General features: G+C 36.2%; 1 protein-coding gene across 7 annotated transcripts in view; it reads right to left on the bottom strand.

The window, feature by feature from the left end:
• Trim37 (tripartite motif containing 37) overlaps positions 1 to 23,651 on the bottom strand; it is a 141,095-nt gene extending 117,444 nt beyond the window's left edge. For 4 of the 7 annotated variants that reach the window (XR_007343444.1, XM_015495400.2, XM_048792069.1 and 1 more), the window contains exons 1-8: positions 23,207 to 23,651; positions 20,889 to 20,990; positions 15,473 to 15,513; positions 13,115 to 13,231; positions 8,465 to 8,552; positions 6,007 to 6,129; positions 4,091 to 4,214; positions 392 to 459 (exon numbers count right to left, since the gene is read on the bottom strand). Coding sequence is in view for 6 of the 7 variants with exons in the window: in XM_015495400.2 (XP_015350886.1) it covers positions 392 to 459; positions 4,091 to 4,214; positions 6,007 to 6,129; positions 8,465 to 8,552; positions 13,115 to 13,231; positions 15,473 to 15,513; positions 20,889 to 20,990; positions 23,207 to 23,227 (684 nt within the window). In the remaining variant the exon portion in view is untranslated. The remainder of the gene's footprint in view (positions 1 to 391; positions 460 to 4,090; positions 4,215 to 6,006; positions 6,130 to 8,464; positions 8,553 to 13,114; positions 13,232 to 15,472; positions 15,514 to 20,888; positions 20,991 to 23,206) is intronic. The other 3 variants (XM_048792075.1, XM_048792090.1, XM_048792093.1) reach the window with 2 other exon arrangements.
• Positions 23,652 to 23,868: the final 217 nt, after the last annotated feature.

Here is a 23,868-nt window from a genome sequence, read left to right as displayed (position 1 = left end):
GGGGGCGGTAGGTTCACCAGACTGGATGGTGGGGAATGAAGGGAAGGGAGGTGGGATGGGAATGGGAAAGACAATAAAATGGATCAGACATAACTTTCCCTCTCTCAAAAAAAAAAAGAACTTGTAATACGAGATATGGAAAGTTAGACACAGTGGAGCATACCTATAATCCCAGAGACTCAGGAGGCTGAATCAAGAGGATCCAAAGTTCAAAGCCAGCCATCAGCAAGGCCCTAAGCAACTTAGCAAAACCCCAACTCAAAACAAAAAACAGAAAAGGGCTAGGGCATGTGGCTCAGTGGATAAACACCCTTAGGTTCAATCACTGGTACCAAAAAAAGGAAATATGGATTAAAATGGATAAAGACCATTACATTTAATATTTCATCACCTGGTGCTCTACCTCCTGAAGAAGGGATTCTAACAGCTCCGTTTCTTGGGTTAGAGATGTCTTCTGACCTGTTTAAATATAGCAAAACATCAATATTGAACTCATCACTGGTTTGAGAAAGAAATTAACTTCCAAAAGCATACTCAATAAAAACAAATCCATTTCAAGTACAGAAAAATTATTTATTACGGCTACTCTAAAGATTTTCCTAGAATTTAAAGGATTGAAATTAACATTATAGAATTAGAACTAATCTGAAGTACTTTTAGAAGAAATTCAATTTAGGGGTATGAAATTCATCTAACATACAATAAAAGCCTGGGATTCCACCTCCAACATTAAAAAAAAAGAAGTACAATTACAATATACTTGAAGTAAAAATGTTAATTTCTCTAGATTTTTTTTTATCCTTTTGGTACTGGGGATTGAACCCAGGGCCTCACACATGCTAGGCAAGCACTATACAGCTAAGCTACTATATCCCCAGCTCTTTTTATTGTTTATTGTCTCATAGAGCCTCACCAAGTTGCAAGGCTGTCCCCAAACTTGGGCTCCAGACAAGAATCTACTTACACTGCTGAAGCTGACCTCAGCTATTGGATTCTCCTGCCTCAGCCATTGGAATCACTGGTATTACAGGTGTGTACCACCAATCCAGCTTGTTTTGTTTATTTTTGGTGCTTTCAGAACATTTTTTATTTATTTATTTTGGTTGTAGATGGACAATACCTTTATTTTATTTATTTATTTTTATGTGGTGCTGAGGATTGAACCCACTGCCTCACACATGCTGGGCAGGTGCTCTACTACTGAGCCACAAACACAGCCCCATAAAGTAGTGTTATTTGATGAAAGGAGACAATACAGACCTTTTATTTTTTCATTTTTCTGAAGCCAAAATCACAAGTTTTTTATTTGTGGGAATTGAACCTGGGGCATTCTACCACTGAGCAACATCTTTTTTTTTTTAATTTTTTTTAGTTGTAGAAGGACACAATACCTTTATTTTGTTTATTTATTTTTTTATGTGGTGCTGAGGATTGAATCCAGTGCCTGACACATATTAGGTGAGCGCTCTACCACTGAGCCACAACGCCAGCCCCCACTGAGCAACATCTTAAGGCTTTTTTATTTTGAGATGGCACCTCGCTTAATTGCCCAGGGTGGCACTGACCTTACACTCTTGCTATCAAGTGTCCAGGAATATAGTCATGTGCCACCATGTCCAATGATTACAAGTTCTTGATTGCAAAAATATGGAAGTTAGATTATATTATCAGAGATAATGTCTACCATCACCATATCCTATAGTCCTAAAGCATTAGCACTTTGGGCAATACTACCATATATAATCAACTTAAAATTTAGTGGTAGAGACAGGTACAGTGGCACATGCCTGTAATCCCAGATACTTAGGAGGCTGGGGCAGGAGGATCCCAAAATCAAGGACAGCCTGGGCAACTTAGTAATAACTGTTTCAAAATAGAAACTTTTGCTAATTCATAAGAAATGCTTCTAGTCCTTCAGACTTTGTGTTTATGAAAAAAAAAATGGTCTGAATGTACTAACAAAAAATGTTTTAAGAAAAAGTGAAAAGGTCAACTTTAAAATATATCCCCAAAGTATATTTACAACTGGGTATTTACTTGACTGAGTATATAGCTCCAAGTTAGAATAATCCCGAGTTGAATCCCCAGTACTCTGGGGGGAAAATAATTAGTGGTAGAAATTGAGATATAAATCAAAGTGTGACGTTCCTCATAATACTAACCAACTACTAGTAAGATTATTGTAGAGCTATTCTAAGCCTAAAAGTATCCTATTTAATTATAAAAACAACCTTGGATATTTCAAATTGCAATAACTTTTCATAATGAAAAATCACTTGAAAACCACAAAAACAGGGGGCAGGTTAAATTTTTGGAAAAGGAAATCATTCCACTATGTAAACTACACAGTTGCTACCAGGTGAAATCGTACACGCCTGTAATTCCAGCAACCGAAGGGAGGTTGAGGTAGGAAGATTTCAAGTACAAGCTGAACCTCAGCAATGTAGTAAGATCTTGTCTTCAAAAAACAGATCTGTACTAAAGACTTGTTTGATTTTAAGTTAATTCAATTAAACAAAGGAAGCAATGAGGCAAACTCATTCAACAAAAGCAAGGGCAAATCATGTATACTTAGCTGCAATTTAAAATCACATTATCACTGAAGAAAGCTTCAGTTTTAAAAGTGCTAGTACATACTAACATCCCAGCACTTTATATGGCTTAATAAAATTAAGAAAGTCTCAAACATCATTTTAAAGTCTGAAAATATAAGATCATTATACATACAATTAACTTTGACTAAGGGCCTAACAAAAATTATGATTTTCATTTACACTTCTTTTATCTAAAGTAGTACCATTAAAAAAAAAAAAATACTAGATGTCTATAGGTTTCTTCTAATTGCTCCACTGTGCGGGTAAGCTGTACTATTCAATCTAAAGTTATGATTCTTTAAGATCTGCCGTTGGGTCTTGAAAATCACTAAGATCAGTATAGATTTATAAGACTAAATATTTTTGTAATGCAAAGACAATTTGTGAAATAATACATGAATATCCAAACTCAAGGATATCTGCATCTTAATAAAAGATAGCAAATAAAAAAATTCTTTGTTCATACCTTACTAAAGTATATGTATTTCATGTTACACTATGATGAAAAATGCAAAGCTGATTTTGCATCAGTAAAATGTTAGATGGACTAAAATTACAGGTTAAGCTCAAAGACACTAAATCAAACCATGCCAAACAAACTAGCATTTTTTTTCCCTAAACTTTATGTTTAAAATTTTATGTTCAGGCTAGGGATGTGGCTCAAGCCGTAGCGCACTTGCCTGGCATGCATGAGGCCCGGGTTCAATCCTCAGTACCACATACAAACAAAGATGCTGTGTCTGCCGAAAACTAAAAAATATTAAAAAAAATTCTCTCTCTCTCTTTTTAAAAAAAAAAATTATGTTCAATCCTAAGTTCCATAATCAATTTAGGAGGAGGGAATATTTGAAAAACCAAAAAGTTGAGCAATAAATATAAATAAATACGAATTAGACGTAAAATGAGACTAGAATTAAAAACCAAGATTAAGGGGAGGGGTTGTGGCTCAGTGGTAGAGCACTTACCTAGTATGCATGAGGCACTGAGTTTCACCCCTGGCACCACATAAAAATAAAATACATAAAAATAAAGGTACTGCGTTCATCTACAACTAAAAATAAATAAATACTTAAAAAAAAAAAAGAAAAGATTAAATCTCTAATAAAAAGCTGAGAGGACTATGCTGATAGTTACAAATGTCAGTTCTTCATCTTCAATGAAGATAGGATAAAGGAAATTTTTATTGGATTTAGAAAAGAGGAGGAAAAAAACAAAAGCTAACAATGAGGTCCCTGGCTAGGCTATTAAAACTCTTACCCAAATATCTATGAAAACTTTTCTCTCCACTGCTTTCTAAATACAAGTTGGACATATGGGCAGAATCTAACAAGGAACTATCTAAAATCTCAAGAGTCCTTCCTAGACTGTACCAACTCACCAACCTTATTTTTCAAAGATTGAACCTCCAGGAGGCTCAAAGTACCACGTACTCTAGCAGCATAGAAAAACACTCCCCAAAACAAAGAAAAAAACACCTAACAAAAACCCACACTCACCCATCAATGTTATAAGCTTATTTTTCAGCTGAGTGTCTAATCGTGCAATCATCATCTCCACTGCATTCCTAATTTCCCGAACACGCTCATCTTTTGCATTTCTTACAGCTTCTACATTTCTTTCCTAGAAAAAAAAACAGGTAAAATAATTTTAATTGGGGAACTTTAAAAAATAGAAGCAAAGAGACCTCAGTGTAATCACTGAAATTAGTCCGTTGACTAGGGCTAGGGTGTAGCTCAGTGGTAGAAAACTGAGTGTGAGGCACTGGGTTCCATCCTCAGTACCACATTTAAAATAAATAATAAAATAAAAAATAAAGGTTAAATTCTTTAAAAAAAAAATTGACTACCTCTTTAAAACTTACAAAACATATAATACCACTCTTACATTGCTAGTATAACATAGGTAACTCATTGCTTTAAAAAATTCTGTATCTTCAACTAAATCAATTAGAAAGATTCTTAAAAATAAATCATAATAAAACATATGATAATTTAACAGAAATATCAATAAAAAGACTTGTAATTACAAAAAAAATGGTTTAGGTAACATATACACAAGTCATACGAGAAGCTCCTATCAAATCCCTCATAGGATAAACTTTTTCAAAAATAAAAAAGGTAAAAGTTCACAGCCTGAAATACCCTAAAACAAATGAAAACAATTTTTAAATACTCCAGTTCATAAAAGTTATTTTGGTTTTGTTTTCAGAACTACATACGAAAAGAAAAGGCTTATTTCCAAGATTGTAGAGTAACATATGTTTCAAATATTTCAAAATGGCATATCACAGAAAATAAAAATCAATCTTTCTTGTATTTGATAATATTTTGTAAATATAAGGATCAAGAGTCTCAAACAAAATAGTCTCCTAATGTTAACAAGGGAATACCAAAAGGTGATGAAATGAAGGCCAAATAGAAACCATACAACTTGCTCATTTTTCAAAATTACAATGCAGCTTACATGCAATTCAATAATACTATTTTCTGTATAAAGAATATTACAAATGATGATTTGGATCTCAATTTCTGAGGGGTAAAACAAAGCAAATATCTGTTCTTAAGTTAGAAATGGTACACAAAGATTTACAACTGTCATTCTGTCAATTTAAACAGAATATATCCAAAGTATATTTTCCACTTCACTATTGAAGATCATCAAATTATTTCCAAAAAATAAAAAAAAATTACTTTATAAATGATACATATATTACCCAAACTGTTTGACCCATACAGTATCTTAAGAGTAGTATTCAATATTACTCTTTCAACTATATGGATCCTAATTAAGGAAAACAGAAAAAAGAGTTTATTCATTGGTAGCAGAAATCCTTCCAAAAGCTAGAGATCCAAAGTGAATAACATAATAATTCTACTAAAAGACAATACTGATACTATTTGGAAGTCCATTATTAATCTGTAACATATAAGCTTCTTTAACTCACTGTCTCTAATTCTGCATAAAAGATAATTCTCTGGCTCAACTATTTCCTCTATGACCAGGAATTTGTATCCAAATTCCTCCACTAGTTTGAAGTTGATGAGCCTATTAATTTTCAAATCTTCATTTCAACATCTAATTGATTTGTATTTATATACACATGCATTATTATATACTGTATATACACATTATTATATTCGTGCATTATGTTCTGTATTAGCATAGAATATAAAAATAATAATAAGCCGGGTGCCCATGGCACATGCCTATAATAACCAATTCCAGGAGGTTGAGATAGGAGGATCACAATTTTCAGGCCAGTCTGGGCAACTTTTCGAGACCCTCAAAATTAAAAATAAAAAGGGGTGGGGTTTAGCTCAATTGTAGAGCAACTCTGGGTTCAATACCAGTACCATCAAAAAAAAAAAAAAAGAAAGAAAGAAAGAAAAAAATCTTATGGGAGTAGTCTTACCACTTCTTGAACTAAGCTGATTAGTTCCATGAGGCGTCGACGAAGTTTAGCTACCTCTTCGTTCACTTTAGTGACATGCTGCTCATAAATTTCTGCCAAAGGCTTAAAAGTATGTCCACCATGCTATTTAAATTAACAAGAGTAGTTTTAGAACATTTTCACATCTTATCTGCATTTATAATCCTTTTTAACACTCCATAGACATTAATAAACTGGTATATATTTTCAAATGAATTTCATCTTTTTTAGTTACATTTATTTTGTTAAAGTAGGACAGTGCTAACATAAAGTCACCTGGCCCATGTAGGAACTCCTCAAGATTGTAAACAATGGACTTCAGAAAAATTGTTCACATTTAGAAATCTTGACTCATCAGAAGGAACCAAAATACTGGGCTAGTGATGGAGCTCAGATAGAGCACTTGCTGAACCCCAGCACCATGGAAAGAAAGAAAAAAAAAAATTCTTAACTATAGTCTAAACCATTGGCTGCAACCTTATTAACCACGTTTTTTCTTGGGCAACAACATGTCTTCTTCCATGTCCTCAAAACTTCTTCCCAGCAGACCTTTGCTAAAGTTACTCCCTCTTATTCAAAATAATTCTCCTTCATTTTTCCTCCATCTTAGCAGCTATTAATTCCACTAATCCTTGCAGCTAAGCCCATAGTTACAGGATCAGCACCCATAGTTATGTATTCTCATCAACTCTATTATTACCAAAATGTATTACACAGATTTAAATATAGAACTGTTTGATATATCTTCATAATCACCAAATCCCCAGTCTCTAGCACAAGTGACTGAATAAAAAAGATCTTGAAAAACCCAGTGTAGATAATTAACAAAAGCAATGAACCCATTTCTTGTGTTACAAAAGTTTACTTTTGAAATATAAGTCTGATAAAAGTTAGCATAACATTCAATTTAAAGAATTCAGTTAAATTCAGTTTGAAGAACATTTTGGGGGCATTAAAAACCCAAAAATAATTTTGTATCCGATTTTAGTAATTTAATCCATCACTGGTAATTAGAACCTCCTATTTCTATGATAAGAACACTTCCTATAATAAACTCTTAACTAGAATTGTCTAATTTAGCCAAACCGACCAGTATGGTCTCTGAGAGAAAAGAGATGTGGATTTTTAAATGCTCACTTAAAGAAAGTATGGGAAAGAAACTGTCCACTGTTCCTTACAAAACCCATGTATTTAAGTATTAAATTTTGGGAATTTATTTTTTCTAATCAGCACATTAGCATTCATATTCAAACAGAAAGCTCACTGAAATGAATGCTACTCAACCAATTCAGCCAGCCATTCTTTCCGTAAAATATACTGACACAAAAAGAATGATCAATTCTCATGGTTAACAGATCATTCTATGTATCTACCCACTTCCATTCCCACTGTCATTTATTTTCCCAAGAATCTTTTGTGTGGGGTTGGGGTGACCTCAGTGGTAGAATGTGCATATGAGGCTTTGCTTTAAAGGTCAGGTGCAGTGTGAGTTATGCCTATAGTCCCAGCTACTTGGGAAGCTGAGGCAGGAGGATTGCCTGAGCTTGAAAGTTCAATGCCAGCCTGGGAAACATAGAGCCCATTAAAAAAAAAAAAATTGCTCTTAAACAAGATGATGGAAAAAAATTAAAAATGGAGTAAAATTATAAAATCTAGATATATGCATTCAGATTGTCTCATGAGTATCTAAGTTTTTGCTCCATTTTAAAGAAACAAAAATTGTAAACTATATCCAGTATACCAGATTACCTGGCCTTTAATGAAAGGTGATCCTACAACAAAAGAGTTAGAAATAATGACAGGGCTAAGAGGAGTAACTCACTGTTGAAATCACTTGTCTAGGATATACAAGAACCATATTTGGACCCCAGCAAGGGGGAGAAGGAAGAATGGTTTAACATGAACATGCATTTTATGGACAGAGTAAGATATTCAAATAAGAGGTACACATCCTACGTCAAATATCTCCACCTAAAGAGGTACTTCTCAGGAAGATCACAAGTTCAAAGCTAGCCTCAGCAAAAGGGAGACGTTAAGCAACTCAGTGAGACCCTGTCTCTAAATAAAATACAAAATAGGGCTGGGGAAATCTTCAATATATATTCAATCTTCAATGTATATTCAATCTTCAATGGGGATATGACTCAGTGATCCAGTGCCCGAGTTCAATCCCCCATACCAAAAAAGGTCCAATGGCCAAGTTCACTCCCCCATACCAAAAAAGGTCCAATGCCCGAGTTCAATTCCCCATACCAAAAAAAAGAGGTACTTCTGGAATAACAGAAGATACAATACCTTTAATAAGGCGTTTATAAATTAGATGCATTTTAATTTTCATTCAGTAGAATAAATGATACTTTTTTCCTAACTAAATCCAACAAATATTTCAATGCTTTCCAATCTCTAAAGATAAAGAATATACTAAACTTGTTCTGCTTACCATTCCTCCCCAAAGTGCACACTGATGACAGATACACTTCTTACAAGTCCAGCAAAACACGCTAAGTTTTTCATGGTGATTTTCACATCTATACATTATGGAAAAAAAGTTCGAATTAAAATTAAAATATGATTACTTCAACAAAATCCTAAGCTTGGGCAAATATAAATCAATTTTAAACAATTACATAAACAAAAACATAAAATGTATTCCAGGGCTTCTGTGAATTAAACTAAAGAATTATATGTGTAGAAAATTTTTATTAATGTTTTCATTAATTTAGATTACAAACGTATATACTGAAGATTTCTTTCTAAATAAAGCAAAAATTCAGCTCCATTTCCTAACATCACTACAGGTGATAAGTGCTACCCTACATTACATTTTGATCTACACATACATAAACACATAGGCTTGCACTTTTTCTACATGTGGTCAATGATAATCAAGACATCATTAACTGCACATTTAATACCAGATCCTCATGGAAAATAAACACCAAATTTTACTTTTTTTTATTAAACCAGCTATCCACAAGCAAAATAATTAAGTTATATTTGGTTAAAGAAGGAACTGTCCCCAAAAATTCATATGTTGAAGCCTTAACTTCCAATGTAACCATATTTAGAGATAGGACCCTTACGAAAGAAGTAACTAAGGTGACAACATGAGGTCATAAAGAGGAGATCCAATCCAATAGGACTAATGTCCTTATAAGAAGAGGAAGAGACACCAACACTGCACACATACACAACAAAAAACTGTGCAATAACAGAAGCAGCAGCAATCCTTTACAAGTCAAGGAAAGAGGCCTCACCAGAAATCAAACCCGCCAGCACTTTGGATTTCTAGACTGCAGAACTGTGAGAAAATAAATTTCTATTGTTTAAGCCACCCAGTCAGTGATACTGTTATGACAGCCCTACTAGAGTAATAACAGACTCTTATATCAGATTTAAAAAAAAAAGAAAAGAAGAAAAAAGAAAAGACTAAAAAGGGATCAGAAACTTAAATATAAAACCAAAACTATAAAACTCTCAGAGTAAAACACAAAGTGGAAAAGTTTCATGAAACTGGATTTGGCAATGACTTCTTGGATATCACACCAAAAACTCAAGTAACAAAGGTAAAACTTCTGAGCATCAAAAGTCACAAACTGGGCACAGTGGTGCACATCTGTAACCCAGCAATATGGAAGGCTGAGGCAAGAGGATCACAAGTTTGAGGCCAGTTTGAACACCTGCCTCAAAATAAAATAACAATGGCTAAAGATGTAACTCAGTGCTTGCTTGGCAAATACAAGGTCATTCAATACAAATTCATTCAATTCCCAGCACACACAAAAAAATTTTTTTAAATGTCACTTACAAAGTGACCTACAAATGTCACTACAGGTTGTCACCTACAAAATAGAAAAAAATCTGATAAGGGTTCAATTTCCAGAATAAATAACAGTAACCCCACAAATAAACAGATTTAAAAATAAAGAACATGAATATGTATATCTCCAAAGAAAATATACAAATGGCCAACAAGCATATGAAAAGATGCTCATCGCTACTAATCAATAGGGAAATGCAAATCAAAACCTTCCATCCATTAGGATGATGATATCAAAAAACTAATAACAAAAATTCTTTCAAGCAATGGCCAAGAGGTGGAGAAACTAAAACCCTTATTGCACTACTGGCAGGACTGTAAAATGGTGTGGTTGCCATAGAAATAGTACAGAGGTCTCTCAAAAAGTAAAATAAAAAAATTGGGATGTAGCTCAACAGTGGAACACTTGTCTAACATACTTAAGCCCTAAACTTGATCCACAGCATCACCACCAAAAAGAAAATATAATTACTAGATGAACATGGTGGCACATGACTATAATCAGTGACTTGAGAGGAAAAAGCAGGAGAACTGCCACCCTCAGCAATTTAGCAAGGACCTCAGCAACTTCCTTGTCTCAAGAACAAACAAAAAAAAGGCTGGGGCTACAGTGGTAAAGCATCCTGTGGTTCAATCCCCAGTATCAAAAAAAGAAAAAATAGAATTACTACATGACTTAGTAATTTCAATTCTGAGTATATACCAAAAAGATATGAAAGCAGAGTCTTGAAAACATGGACACCAAATTCATAGAAGCATTATTCATAATATCCAAGATTTTACAAATTTATAATAGCAAATAAGAAAAGAAGCAGCATATTAGATTCTATCTGAAGCTTACATAAAGGTTTTTGTGGGATTTAGTTTTTTAAATAACAGCCATCCTAAAGGATAAAAATTTGAGTTGCATTTCCTTACTGATTAGTAATGATGAGCTTTTGCAATGTGGGCCATTTATCAGAACAATTCAATTTTTTTTTTTTTTTTTGGTGATGGGGGGCTGACGGGGTAGGTGGAGGTGGGGTGAGGGGGTGAGGTGGGTACCAGGGATTGAACTCAGGGGCACTTAACCACTGAGCCACATTCCCAGCCCTATTTTGTATTTTAGTTAGACATAAGGTCTCACTGAGTTGCTTAGCGCCTCCTGGTTGCTGAGGCTAGCTTTGAACTCAATCCTCCTGTCTCAGTCTCTAGGGCCACTGGGTAGAACAATTCTTAATTAGTAGTCTATACATACTTGCAGCAAACCAAGGGGGCCAGGAGGCATCAAGTACCAAAAAAGAGATTGGCAGATTAGTAAACTGTAGCAATTCCAATCCTTTTAATTTTTATTTTTATGTATTTATTGGTTCCAAGGATTGAATTCAAAGGGTACTTTACCACTGAGCCACATCCCCAGCCCTTTTTATTTTTTGAGACACTGTCTCATTAAACTGCTTAGGGCCTTGCTAAATTGTTGAGGCTGACTTTGAACTTGTGATCCTCCCAAGTCTCTTGAGATTACAGGCATGCGCTACTGTGCACACCTCCATTCCTTTTATGGAGGATCCAGTAAGAGAGGTCCAAGAAAAGGTAAAGGGTGTTTCCAAACAGTGACACCTGAAATCCCAGAATACCCATATGTTTACTTATGAAATTTGTTATAAAGAAAATTTAAGATTAAATCATTAGTTTTAGTGTGACATCTTTAATACTAGAAATAACAGGAAGCCTCAAGAGTCCAGTTTAAACATGCATGGTGGCATACATCCCAGTTACTTGGGAGGCTGAGGCTGGGGAATTACAAGTTGGAGGCCAGGCTGGGCAACTCAATAAGATTGCTCAAAAAAAAAAGTTCCAGCTTAACTAGTAGAGTAATAGTAGAAACACCAGGTTTTATTTCTGATTATGAATTATCATTAACATTTTAAGCCTCTTCCATTTCTACAGTTCTGGCTTATCATAATGAAGGAACACATAAGATTTTTTTTTATAATGACCCTTGATGTTTCAACTTCTTGCTTTAACATGTTGTGCATCTATAGAAAGAGACATGTCTTTATTTTTAATATGGAATGCTTCATGAATTTGCACATCATCCTGAGCTAATCTTCTCTGTATCATTTCAATTTCAAGTGTACATGCTGCAGACGCAAGCACTTTGTTTTTAAACATTCAACATTACTGGAATCTCTGCTAATTTATTATTAATTGCCTTCCAATTAACTATATAGTTTCTTAATCTATAAAACAGATTACTGCTATATTACTAGGTCTTTCTTCTCATTTTCTGTTCCTCATATCCCTGAAAATATGATCAAAATAGTTAATCATGTACCAAAAGACCATTCTTGTCCCTCAAAGTTTCTGCTCCCACGGCAGTGTCCAACAACTTATCACTATATTAAGGTTCATAAATCATGTATCATTTGCATTTGTATCCCCATAATCTAGTACCTACATACGTAAGTGTATACATAGCATGAAATAAATGTTTAAAAAAAACAACAAAAGGAGTTGGGGTTGTGACTCAGCGGTACAGCGCTCGTCTAGCACGTGCAAGGTGCAGGGTTCGATCCTCAGCACCACATAAAAAATAAATAAATAAAATAAAGGCATTGTGTCCATTTACAACTAAAAAAAATTTAAAAAATAAAACATAATAAGCATTAATCATTACATGCATATAATCCCAACTACTTGCAAAGCTGAACTAGAAGGATGGCAAGTTTGAAGCCAGCATGGGTAAATTAGCAAGACCCTATCACAAAATAAGAGCCAGAGAACTGTGGTAGAGTGCTTGCCCAGTATGCACAAGGCTCTAGGTTCAATACCCAGTACCAAAAACAAAGAAAGAATGAATCATTTTAAATACCTTCAGAAAAATGAAAGCATTAGAAAATTAAGAAATGCTAAATTTCTCAATTATAAATGATTAACAGTTAAATATTAATATAATTGTATCATTAGGGTTCAGTTTAGTGGCAGAGTGTGTGCTTCTTGACACACAAAGCCCCCAAGTTCAATCCCCAGCAACACACACAAACAAACAAACAAACAAAAAGTAAAAACCGCGTCATTAAAATAGTACATGGAGAGGCTGGGGTTATGGCTCAGCAGTAGAGCGCTCGCCTCACGTGTGCGAGGCCCTGGATTCGATCCTCAGCACCACATAAAAATAAATAAATAAAATAAAGATATTGTGTCCATCTACAACTAAAAAATAAAAATTTTAAAAAATAGTACATGGCAAAATCTATTAGATACTGAACAAGAAAACTGAGAATATACTTGTCTTTTTCATTTTCTTCATGTTTGGTGAGACTGCAGAGCTGAAGAGTATCAAGCTGTTGTGTAACTTCTTCGGCCCAACGACAATTTACTAGTTCTCGAAGCTGGAGAGGAGCACTGCAGAGAAAATCCATACACACATTCTGAGAAAAATGAGATTATTTTCTGAAATAAACACATTCCTCAAAACAGAGCTCACAATCACACTCATACCACAATACTACTAAAGACAATGAAAAAATGCTTTCAACTTATATTCACATTAATACAACATATATTAAAAACAAAAAATACTGATAATTCAGATTATGAACTGAATTTTCAACTCCTTAGTCTAAAGTTGTACAGTCCAAAATGACAGCCACAGGGAATACTATTTGATGGTAGAGCTTAATGGTACAATGCATGTGACAGCATGTGCGAGACCCTGGATTTGATCTGCACCACCACCGATATAAAACAAAAAATGATAGCCACTAGTCACATGTGACTATCTTACTTAAATTTTTAAAGAATAAAATGGCACGGGCTGGGGTTGTGGCTCAATGGTAAAGCACTCGCCTAGCACTCATGAGGCACTGGTTCAATCCTCAGCACCACATAAAAATAAAGGTTATCGTGTCCACCTACAACTAAAAAAAAAAAAAAATTAAAAACAAGAATAAAATTTCATTACACAGACAAACAAGACACATTTCAAGTGCTCAAGAGCCACATGAAGCTACCATATTGAATAGTGTAAATAGAGAACATTTCCATCATCACAGGACGTTTCATTTAATAGTGCTGGTTTTCTCACAAACTCATGTGAGAAAAGTAAATAATCCTGGAGGAAACAAGGGCAAAAGATGGCACTCTGCCACCATTATTTGAAATAACCAGAAGTTGAAACAAATTAAATGTTTCTCAATATGGGCATAAATAAATAAAACTACATAGTTACAGAGGGAAATATTATTCAAACATTTTTGTGTCTTTTGGTGAGGGGTACCAGAGATTGAACCCAGAGGCATTTAACCACTGAGTCATATCTGCAGCCTTTTTATTTTTTTATTTTGAGACAGGGTCTTGCTAAGTTGCTCAGGGCCTCACTAAGTTGCTGAGGAAGGCCTCAAATTTGTGATCCTCCTGCCTCAGCCTCTCAAGTTGCTGGGATTACAGGTATGTGCCACTGTGTTTACTCAAGCTTTTTAAAAAAAATGACACACACACACACACACACACACATATACACATACATACAATCAAGGAAAGATATCTACCATTTTTATTAACAGTATTGTATCTGTGTAGTGTAACAAAAAGCATAAGGATATGTTATCAGTATATACAAAAAAAAGTGTGTAGAAAAACAGATACCATACTAGGTATGGTGGTACACATTTACAATCCCAGCTACTCAAGAGGCCTAGCCTCTACAATTTAGGGACAGCCTGTCTCAAAATAAAAACTACCTGGGGCGCACCTATAATCCCAGCAGCTCAACAGGCTGAGGCAGGAGGATCACAAGTTCAAAGCCCAGCCCCAAGAACTTACCGAGTCCCTAAGCAACTTAGCAGAACCTGTCTCTAATAAATACAAAAAAGGGCTGGGATGTGGCCAAGTACACCTGAAATCCTCAGTGCCACCCCCCCTTCACCCTGCCACCACAAAAATAACTAGAAATGTAGCCCAATGGTAGAGTGCCACTGGGTTCAATCCCTAACACTACAAAGAAGAAAAAGAATAGATACTACACATAACAATTTCTTCTGAAAGTATTTTGTGAAAACATAGGATTTAAAATAGTACAACCAGAAGACTTTCCCCCACCCCGTATGGGGTTGAACCCAGGGGTGGGCTATTTTTTAGTTACATCCCCAGTCCTTTTTTTTCCCCCATTTTTGTGGAGAGGGGGTCCCAGATGGAGACAGGATCTCACCGAATTGCTGAGGCTGGCCTCAAATTTGTCATCCTCCTGACTTAGCCTCTCAAGTTGCTAGGATTACACATATGTGCCATGATACCCCATAGAACCTAAAGCCTTTTCATATTAATATTTATCATGAATATTTTTAAACCAAAAATATGTAAACTTTTATTTAAATTATAAATAGCTAAGAAGTCACATGATAATTTTCTATGAGAGGCAGGGGTACAACATGCCAAGTAATGTAATACATCCTATATAATCTTAAGTCAGGGAAATTAGTGTTTCATTTCTTTTTAGACATAATACTTATTTTCTCTTCAAGCATATTAATGAGAAGTACAGTAAATTGCAAAGAAAATTTTGCCTTTATGAATCCTGAGGCACACTTTAACCCTGTAATCTTACTCTTTTTTAGGATTCACAAATGATTGTAGCAAAGTACTTACCGACAATGAGGACACTGAGCTCTCTGCTCTGTCAGCCAGCGCTAAAGAGGTAGAAGAATTAGATTTTGATTGTAAAAACACCATTAATTTATATATATATTCAGTATTTATAAATCAAATTTAATGAGTTTGTCTCATGATTTTCCCCTTCATTTTATTTACAACACTTTATTATGATTATTTGTTGTTCTCCTTACACTGCTACATTATAATCTTATTAAAGGTTCAAATTATGATAGGGAATAACCTCACCATATTCTTTAATATGGTCAAAACATTGGGCTGGAGTTGTAGCTCAGTAGTAGAGTGCTTGCCTGGCATGTGTGAGGCACCACATGTAAATAAATAAAATAAAGGTCCATTGACAAGTAAAAAAAAGAACTAAAAACAGGCTGATTGCTGCAATACATGCCACTCTTGGCATCATATTTTTGTATCTGTTTATAATCCCAGCAGAATATCCTTTGCTTATGGTCCATAAATCCTTCCTGCCAGCCAGGTGTGGTGGCACACTACTGTATTCCCATCTACTCTGGTGGCTGAGGCAGGAGGATCACAAGTTCAAGGCCAGCCAAGACAACTTAGCAGATCCTGACCTCAAAATTTTTAAAAAGTGAAAAAGAGCTGGGAGGTAGCTCAATAATAAATAGAGTGCTCTTGGGTTCAATCCCCAAACAACTACTGCCATACATTTCACATGCATATACAAACTGAGCCGAGTGTGGTGGCACATGTAATCCCAGAGGCTTGGGAAGTGGAGGTAGGAGCATCAAGAGTTCAAAGCCAGCCTCAGCAACTCAGCAAGGAGGCCCTATGCAACTCAGTCAGACTCCTGTCTCTAAATAAAATAAAAAATAGGGCTGAGGATGTGGCTTAGTGGTAAAGAGCCTCTGGGTTCAATCCCCAGTCCAAAAGAAACACCAACACATGTACATCCCAGGAGAGTAAGCTTTTCCTTCTCTGAATATTAGTGGCATTTTTACCTTCTATTCATGACCCTATCACAAAATAAATATGGCAATTTTATTATTTTGAGAAAAAAATAATGAAATTCAGAGATAGAAAGTAGAACAGTAGTTACCAAGGAATTGGAGAGAGGAATAATGAGAAGTAATTGTTTAGTGGGTATAATATTTTAATTTGGGATGATGAAAAAAGTAGTGGAGATTGATAGTGGTGACAGCTGCATAATATAATGTACTTAATACCACAGAACTGTACACTTAGAAATAATTAAGCGCCCCTTTAATCCAAGTGGCTCAGGAGGCTGAGGCAGGAGAATTCCAAGTTCAAGGCCAGCCTCAGCACTTAGTGAGGCTCTAAGCAACTTAGAAAGACCCTGTCTCAAAATAAAAAATAAAAAGGGCTGGGGATGTGGCTCAGTAGTTAAGCGTCCCTGGATTCAATCCCCAGTACCAAAAAAAATAAAAGTTAAAATGGAGAGTTTTACATTATTTAAATCTTACCACAATTTTTAAAAAGTCAAGCAAAGAATTACCGTATGACCCAGAAATTCCACTACTAGGTACATAATCAAAAGAAATGAAAACAGGGACACAGATACTTATACACCTATGACTATTCAATAGCCAAAAAGTGAAAACAACCCAAGAGTCAATCAACCAACAAAAACAAATACATGAATTGCAGTATACATATGCAATGGAAGATTATTCAGCCATAAAAAAGAATGACATTGACACATGCTGCCTGAATGAACCTTGGACACATGCTAAATAAAACAAAACTCAAATACAGTATGATTTCACTCACATGAAATATTTAGATAAGTAAATTCAGAGAGACAGATTAGAGGTCACCATGGACTGGGGAAAGGGAAAAATGGAGAATTATTGCTTAATAGGTAAAGACTTTGAGGCAATGAAAGTTTTAGAAATGATGATATGGTTGTACAACATTGCAAATATAATTAATGACACAAGTGAACAATATGGATAAAATGGCAAATTTTGGTATATTTATTGCCACAAAGAGGAGTATAAAGTGTTTGTACAGACACTGGAAAGATCATCACTCAAGAGAAATACTAACTAAAACCACAATGAGATACTGTTATACACACTAGAACAGCTAAAACTCAAAAAAGTGAACATACCAAGTACTAGCATTAATTTGGAGGAAAAAGAACTCTCATACATTCCTGGTTTAAAATGTAAAATGATTCAACTACAGTTTGGCAATTTAGTTAAAAAGTTAAACACACATCTACTAATATGATCTAGCCATTCTATAACTATTTATCCAAGCAAAAATAAAGCTTCAGTTCTTCAAAGACTTGTACACAAATATTCATAGGAGCTTTTCATGTAATAGCAAAAAACAATACCACATGTCCATCAACAGGTGGATAGCAAATCATGGCATATGCATGCAGTGAAACACTATTCAGCAATAAAAAGGACTACTACTGATAAAATGTAGATGGAGCTCAAAATAATTTTTTTATTTCACTTCTGTCTTTTTTTATTTTTATTTATTTATTGATTGATTGATTATGGTGCTGGGAATTAAACCCAGGGCCTTATGCATGCAAGGCAAACACTCTAGCAACTGAGCTATCTCCCCAGCCCCTCAAAATAATTTTACCAAGTGAAAATAGTCAAACACATAACAGTAACAGTACATATTGTATTATTTCATTTGTATAAAATTCAAAAAAAAAAACTTATCTATAGAGCATAAACCAAGTTGGTGGTTTCCTGGTAACTACAAGAGGGAAGGCACAAGAAAATTTGGGGGAATAATAGATATATTCAATAACCCGAATACAGTGATAGTTTTACAAGTATATACTTATATCAAAACGTATTCAACTGAAAGAAAACATCAAAATGTATATTTTTAAAAATTCTACCTAATAAAAATGACTAGCAAAATAAAAACAAAATGAAGTCAATAATTATAAGCAATACTACCAATGCTAAAAATCAAGGGGGTCAAAAAAAGTTGGATGAGAAAGATGGTATCAAAAAAAAAAAAAAAAAAAAANTGTCCTAAAAGGTTTTTTTGGTACTGGGGATTGAACTCGGGGGCACTCAACCACTGAGTCACATCCCCAGCCCTATTTTGTATTTTATTTAGAGACAGGGGTCTCACTGAGTTGCCTAGAGCCTCACTTTTGCTGAGGCTGGCTTTGAACTCTCAATATTCCTGCCTTGGCCTCCTGAGCCACTGGGATTATAGGTATGCACCACTGCAAGTGGCCTCTCCTGAAAGTTTTTTAATGTTTGCTTTTTCTCTTCCCACTCTCTCCCATCAGGTTTTCATCCTCACTATTCCACTAAGTCTTCACCAGGTCACCAATAACCTATCCATTTTGAAATCCAATGACTGATTCCCAAGTCAGAACCATAAAACACAACTAAAGAGATTAGGCTCTTGCTTGGTCTCTTTTGCTCACCTCCTCCTGACCTCTAAATGGTTAGAATGCCCCAGAGTTCAGACCTAAATTCTGTTCCCACAGGAGATAATTTGAGTGTTCCCATCTAGTTTCTCCATTTTAAATACAATCTAAATGCTGATTATATTGGTCTCTCTAACCTCCCCTTACTCAAGACTTACTTTTGCCAGGCATGGTGGTGCACACCTATAATCCCAGCACCTTGGGAGGTGGACACAGGAGGATCACAAATTTGAGACAGCCGATTTCAGAATAAAAAATAAAAAAAGAATTGAGATGTAACTCAGTGGTAGAGCATCCCTGGGTTCAATCCCCAGTACTGAGGGAGGGGGGAAAACAAGTCAAAGCTGAAGGAATAGATCTAGGACCCATATACAGTGGATAACAAAAACCTGCAAAAATTAATCATTTCCCAAAGTAGACACATTTTTCCAGAAACCTCAGAATAGAGAAAGCCAGCATCAATATATAAGAAATGAATGTACATTCCTGTAATTCCAGCAACTTGGGAGGCTAAGGCAAGTTTGAAGCAAATCTCAGCAACTTAGCAGACCCTATCTCAAAATTAAAATTAAAATGGCTAGGGGTGTATCTCAGAGTAGAGCAACACTGGGTTCAAATCCCAGTACCCAAAAAAAAGGCACTTAAGAGACAGGAGGAATGTAACAAAGAAAAAAAGATTCAAGGATGTATAAACTAATAATCAGAGATTATAAGCATACAAGACCTTCATTAAAAGGAACTGAGTCCAGATTTACACTCTACCAATTAATGAGCTATGGTGATGGAGGTATATCACTTAACCTCTCAGGCTACAGTTCCACTATTTATAAAACAAATGCTATGTGTATTGGTTGATGTTTTAACAACCAGAAGGATATAATACCTTACAAGTGGATGATGCTTTATAATCTCTGAATTTCTTTTAGCTTTATCCATTTAATGCCTAACTACCCTGTGAGGCAGATTGTGTTATCTGAATCCTATAGCTGAGGAAACAAGGCTAATACATTTAATTCTCTCCTTTTATCAGTGTGAGAACATCATATGTAACCTAGCTCTACTAGAAGCACATGGTGTAGAGGCAAAGGACAGACTCTAAAGTCTTAATGGGTTCAAACCTAGGTCCAACATTTGCTGTATGTGTGACTGGAAGAAAATTATTGAAGTGGTACAAATATTATTCTTGACAAAGGGATATTTATCTTTTTTAGGAAAGAATAAGGAAACAAATTTTCAGGTGAAGAGCACATTAGAAGGCTTTGATTTTCTCAGTAAAGGAATATCTCAAGAGTAATGTGAGCAAGACATTTTTCAACTGTGCTCTGCAAATGTCTTCCTGGATCCCCACAATCAAAATAAGTTCTTCTGTTTTATATCTTGAGCTTTCCCACAATTTTAAGGGATTCCCTTGTATTCAAGTGATAGTTACCCCCACCCCACCCCACCCCACCCTGCCCTGCCCTGCCCTGGTACTATGCTACCTTCTTATTTTGAGACAGGTTCTCATTAAATTGTGGTGGTAGCCTTGAACTTGTGATCCTCATGCCTCAGCCTCCAGAGTCACTGGAATTATAGGTGTGCACCACTGCACTTAGCTTGTATTCAATTTTAAAACCACTAGATTATATCCATCTCTATGGTCTCTTGTAAGATTATAATGTGATTCTCTTATTTAAGCTCTTGCAAAAAAGGCACTTTGTCATTTATCTTAGTATTCCTCAACCCCAAACATAATGCAGGTAAACAGTTTACAAGTATTTGTTAAATGTATAGAGAAGTTAATAATTTAAATATATTAAAATTACAGTGAACTTTATTTCCAGAAGCACTATTTATCTCCATACAAATTGGTGGTATATTAAAGAATCTTCATTTAAAAGACATTTTTTAAAAGGACTCAAAATGTAAAATAAGAAAAAAGACATGGAAATGGTTGATCCTTACAGAAGATCATACATAAACTGAACGCATTTAAAAAGAAATACAACTTACCCTAATACAGCTGAAACAACAAAGCTTGGAGCAATGAGGACACAGGCGAGCATCCCGCAATTTTTCCATACAAATGAAGCATCGGAAAACCTCAGCAATGCTCTTAAAATAATAAAAAAGACATAAAATCCCAAGATAAGACTACTGAATCAAAAGTTTAAAACATGCTAAAAATAATTCACTGACCATTTACATTTATTCTGAGCTAACACCTTAGTTTTAACTATATTCCCAATCAGAAATTAGCTAGTCAAGGCTCAGGGTGCCTCAGAATACCTCCTGGAAATTGGGGGTCGGGGAATTGTGTGTTTTTTTTTTTTTAAGCTTGACAATGAATCTGTTCTAAGGAAAATGTATGAAATGCAAAGATTATCTACAAATGTTTTCAACAAAGCATTAACAATAATGGCAAGAATCTAGCTATAGCCCCAGTGTACAAATATTAAGTAAATTATAGTAATTATAGGACAGAGTCACTAAAAATATTTCTTGATTGATGGACAAGGTGGTCCACCCAGCTTCTTGGGAGGCTGAGACACAAGAATCAAAAGTTCAAGGCCAGGCTGGACAATTTAGCAAGACCCTCTCAAAAAAGGGATAAGGAGTATAGCTCAGTGGTAGAGTCCCCGGAGGTTTAACCCCCAGTACCACAAAATAAATTAAAAAAAAAAAAATACAGGAGTAAGAGACAATTTAGTATGTGGCTCAGGGGTACAGCACTTGCCTAGCATGTGCTAGACCCTAGTTTAAATTACTAGTACTGCAAAAAGAAAAACAAGTGTGTTTGATTTAATGATACAGAAAAAATGCTAATGATCTATTATGCTAAAAAAAAAAAGCAGTCTGTGTGGCTAAATGTACAATATTGTTTATTTTTTCTGCAGTTTCCCAAAAGAAAAATTGCTTTTATAATTAAGAAGACAAATACTGCCAAACACAGTGGTGCAGGTCTGTAATCCCAGTGACTCATGAGGCTGGAGGAGGAGGAGGATTGCAAGTTCAAGGCCAGTCTTGGCAATTTAGTGAAACCCTAAGCAGCTTGGAGAGATCCTGTCTCAAAAAAAAAAAAAAATGTATAAGGGCTGGGGATGTAGCTCAGTGATAAAATGCCCCTTGGTTCAATCTCCAGTGCCAAAAAAAAAAGGAAAACATTTTAGAAAAACATGAATCCCATTGGCAGTGTATTTTGATCCAGAAATAAACTAATTCATAATCCAGAAATATGATTTTCTGTCCTGACACTGTGACCAACTAACTATTTAAGACTGAGAATCTACCCCCTACTGAAAATTACAGTGGCAACTCTTTGGGGCCTTAGAAAAAAACAACTTGTAAATTGAATGCTATTATCTTTGCAAACCTCAGTTGAATCAATTTAGGAAGCAACTGACAAAACAAGAAAACGCATAAAATGGCTTTTTTTGTTTGTTTGACATTTAATTTTATTCCATTTCGGAAGAACTGAACTCTCCTAAAACAAGGAAATTTTACAAAACTTTTATAATACTTTCACTTGGGGAATTAAGGAGAAAATTACTCATGAGTTTAATCATAAACGCAGGAATAGAACTTGTAAGAGGCAGACTTTTAGCTCACTGGGGGTGGTCAAAAAGATCACTAGAAGAACTAGTTTCAAGTGGAGGGGTCCAAAATACAGTTACCCTTATCAAGAAGCAAGGATTTCTTATTTCAGTATTTGAAAGGTTCGAAATTAGGCAATCATTATGTAATTATGCCCATGGTAATTGTGCCCATGAGGACTTATGAAAATATCCCAACCATGTGAAATCACAACTTACAAGAATCAGATATGAAAGTCTGTTCTAGATGCTACGGTCAAATAAGACAGTACGATATATATATGTATATGTATGTATGTATATCTCAATCTAGGAAAGGCAGAAGCCTGCGAAATCTAACACAGGGAGGGAAAAATGATTATCCATTCGGAGCGAGATGTGGATGCGCTCTCAAGTACAAGTAGTAGTGGCGAGTAGCAAGGCACGTCTATCTGATGAATTTGCAGTTTTGTTCTGCACAGGTTGTATTTTGCAAATAACTCGGTGGCGATAAGTACAGGTGCCGAGATATCCTGAAAACACCAGAATACGCAGCACCTGACTGCGGAACAGTCTTGAGTAAGAGAAACCCAAAGGGTTACAGAACGAGCACCGGGCCAGCGCTCCACGCAGCGGCAACCACCGCAAGGGCTAGGGGGACGCCTACCAGAAGGATGTCGAGGGAATGGCGCCCCGAATAAAATACGCTCACAAAGTGGCGGGGGAGACTAACCACCACCCTCCACAACCCCCCCTCACCTCCACACTCTGTTCATCCATTGCCTCCGGCTCTCGGCGGGGCCCCCGGCGACCCGCGGAGTCCGTGGTTTGCCCTGTTAGGCGCTGACCCGAGGTCGCCAGGTCAAATCACCAAGAACAGCCTGGGCCCGCGTCAGGGGGCTCCGACAACTGCCCAACCTGCGCGCCCCATCGCTTCAGGTTCTGTACGGGCTACCCCCATTTCGCCATTTTTATCCGCGAGCCCGCCTTGGGGCACAGAGGTAGAGCGAGCGGTGGCCAGAGCTCCTTCCTCCCGCCTCACCCGCCAGCGAGGGACAGCAAGAGCGCCTCGGCCCACGTGACGCGGGCGCGAGCGTATCTGAACTGCCACTGGACCCCGGAGGGCGCTGGTCACAGGCGAAGAAGGCGCCGCAGAGAATTCGCAAACACCAACGGTAACCAGGGGAGCTAGAGCGCGGCAGCCCGGGCAGACGCCATACGCATGCGTCCAGAACGGGAGAGGAGGAGAAGCGGGCGCGTAGTTCCCGCGGTGCGGGGGCGTACACGAGACTTGACTAGTAGCTGCCGCAGGGTTGCATGCCTTGGGCCGCAAGCTGGCGCGCGTCGCCTTAACTCATAGCTTCGCCTGGCTCCGCCCGGCTTCAGAGGGGCGGTGCCGCACTAGCCTCAAAAGTTAGCGC

This window comes from Marmota marmota, unplaced genomic scaffold (assembly GCF_001458135.2).
Source record: "Marmota marmota marmota unplaced genomic scaffold, marMar, whole genome shotgun sequence".
In the NCBI taxonomy this organism is placed as follows: Eukaryota; Metazoa; Chordata; class Mammalia; order Rodentia; family Sciuridae; genus Marmota; species Marmota marmota.
Note: the sequence above shows the minus strand (reverse complement) of the source record. Positions and strands in the feature narration are given on the sequence as shown.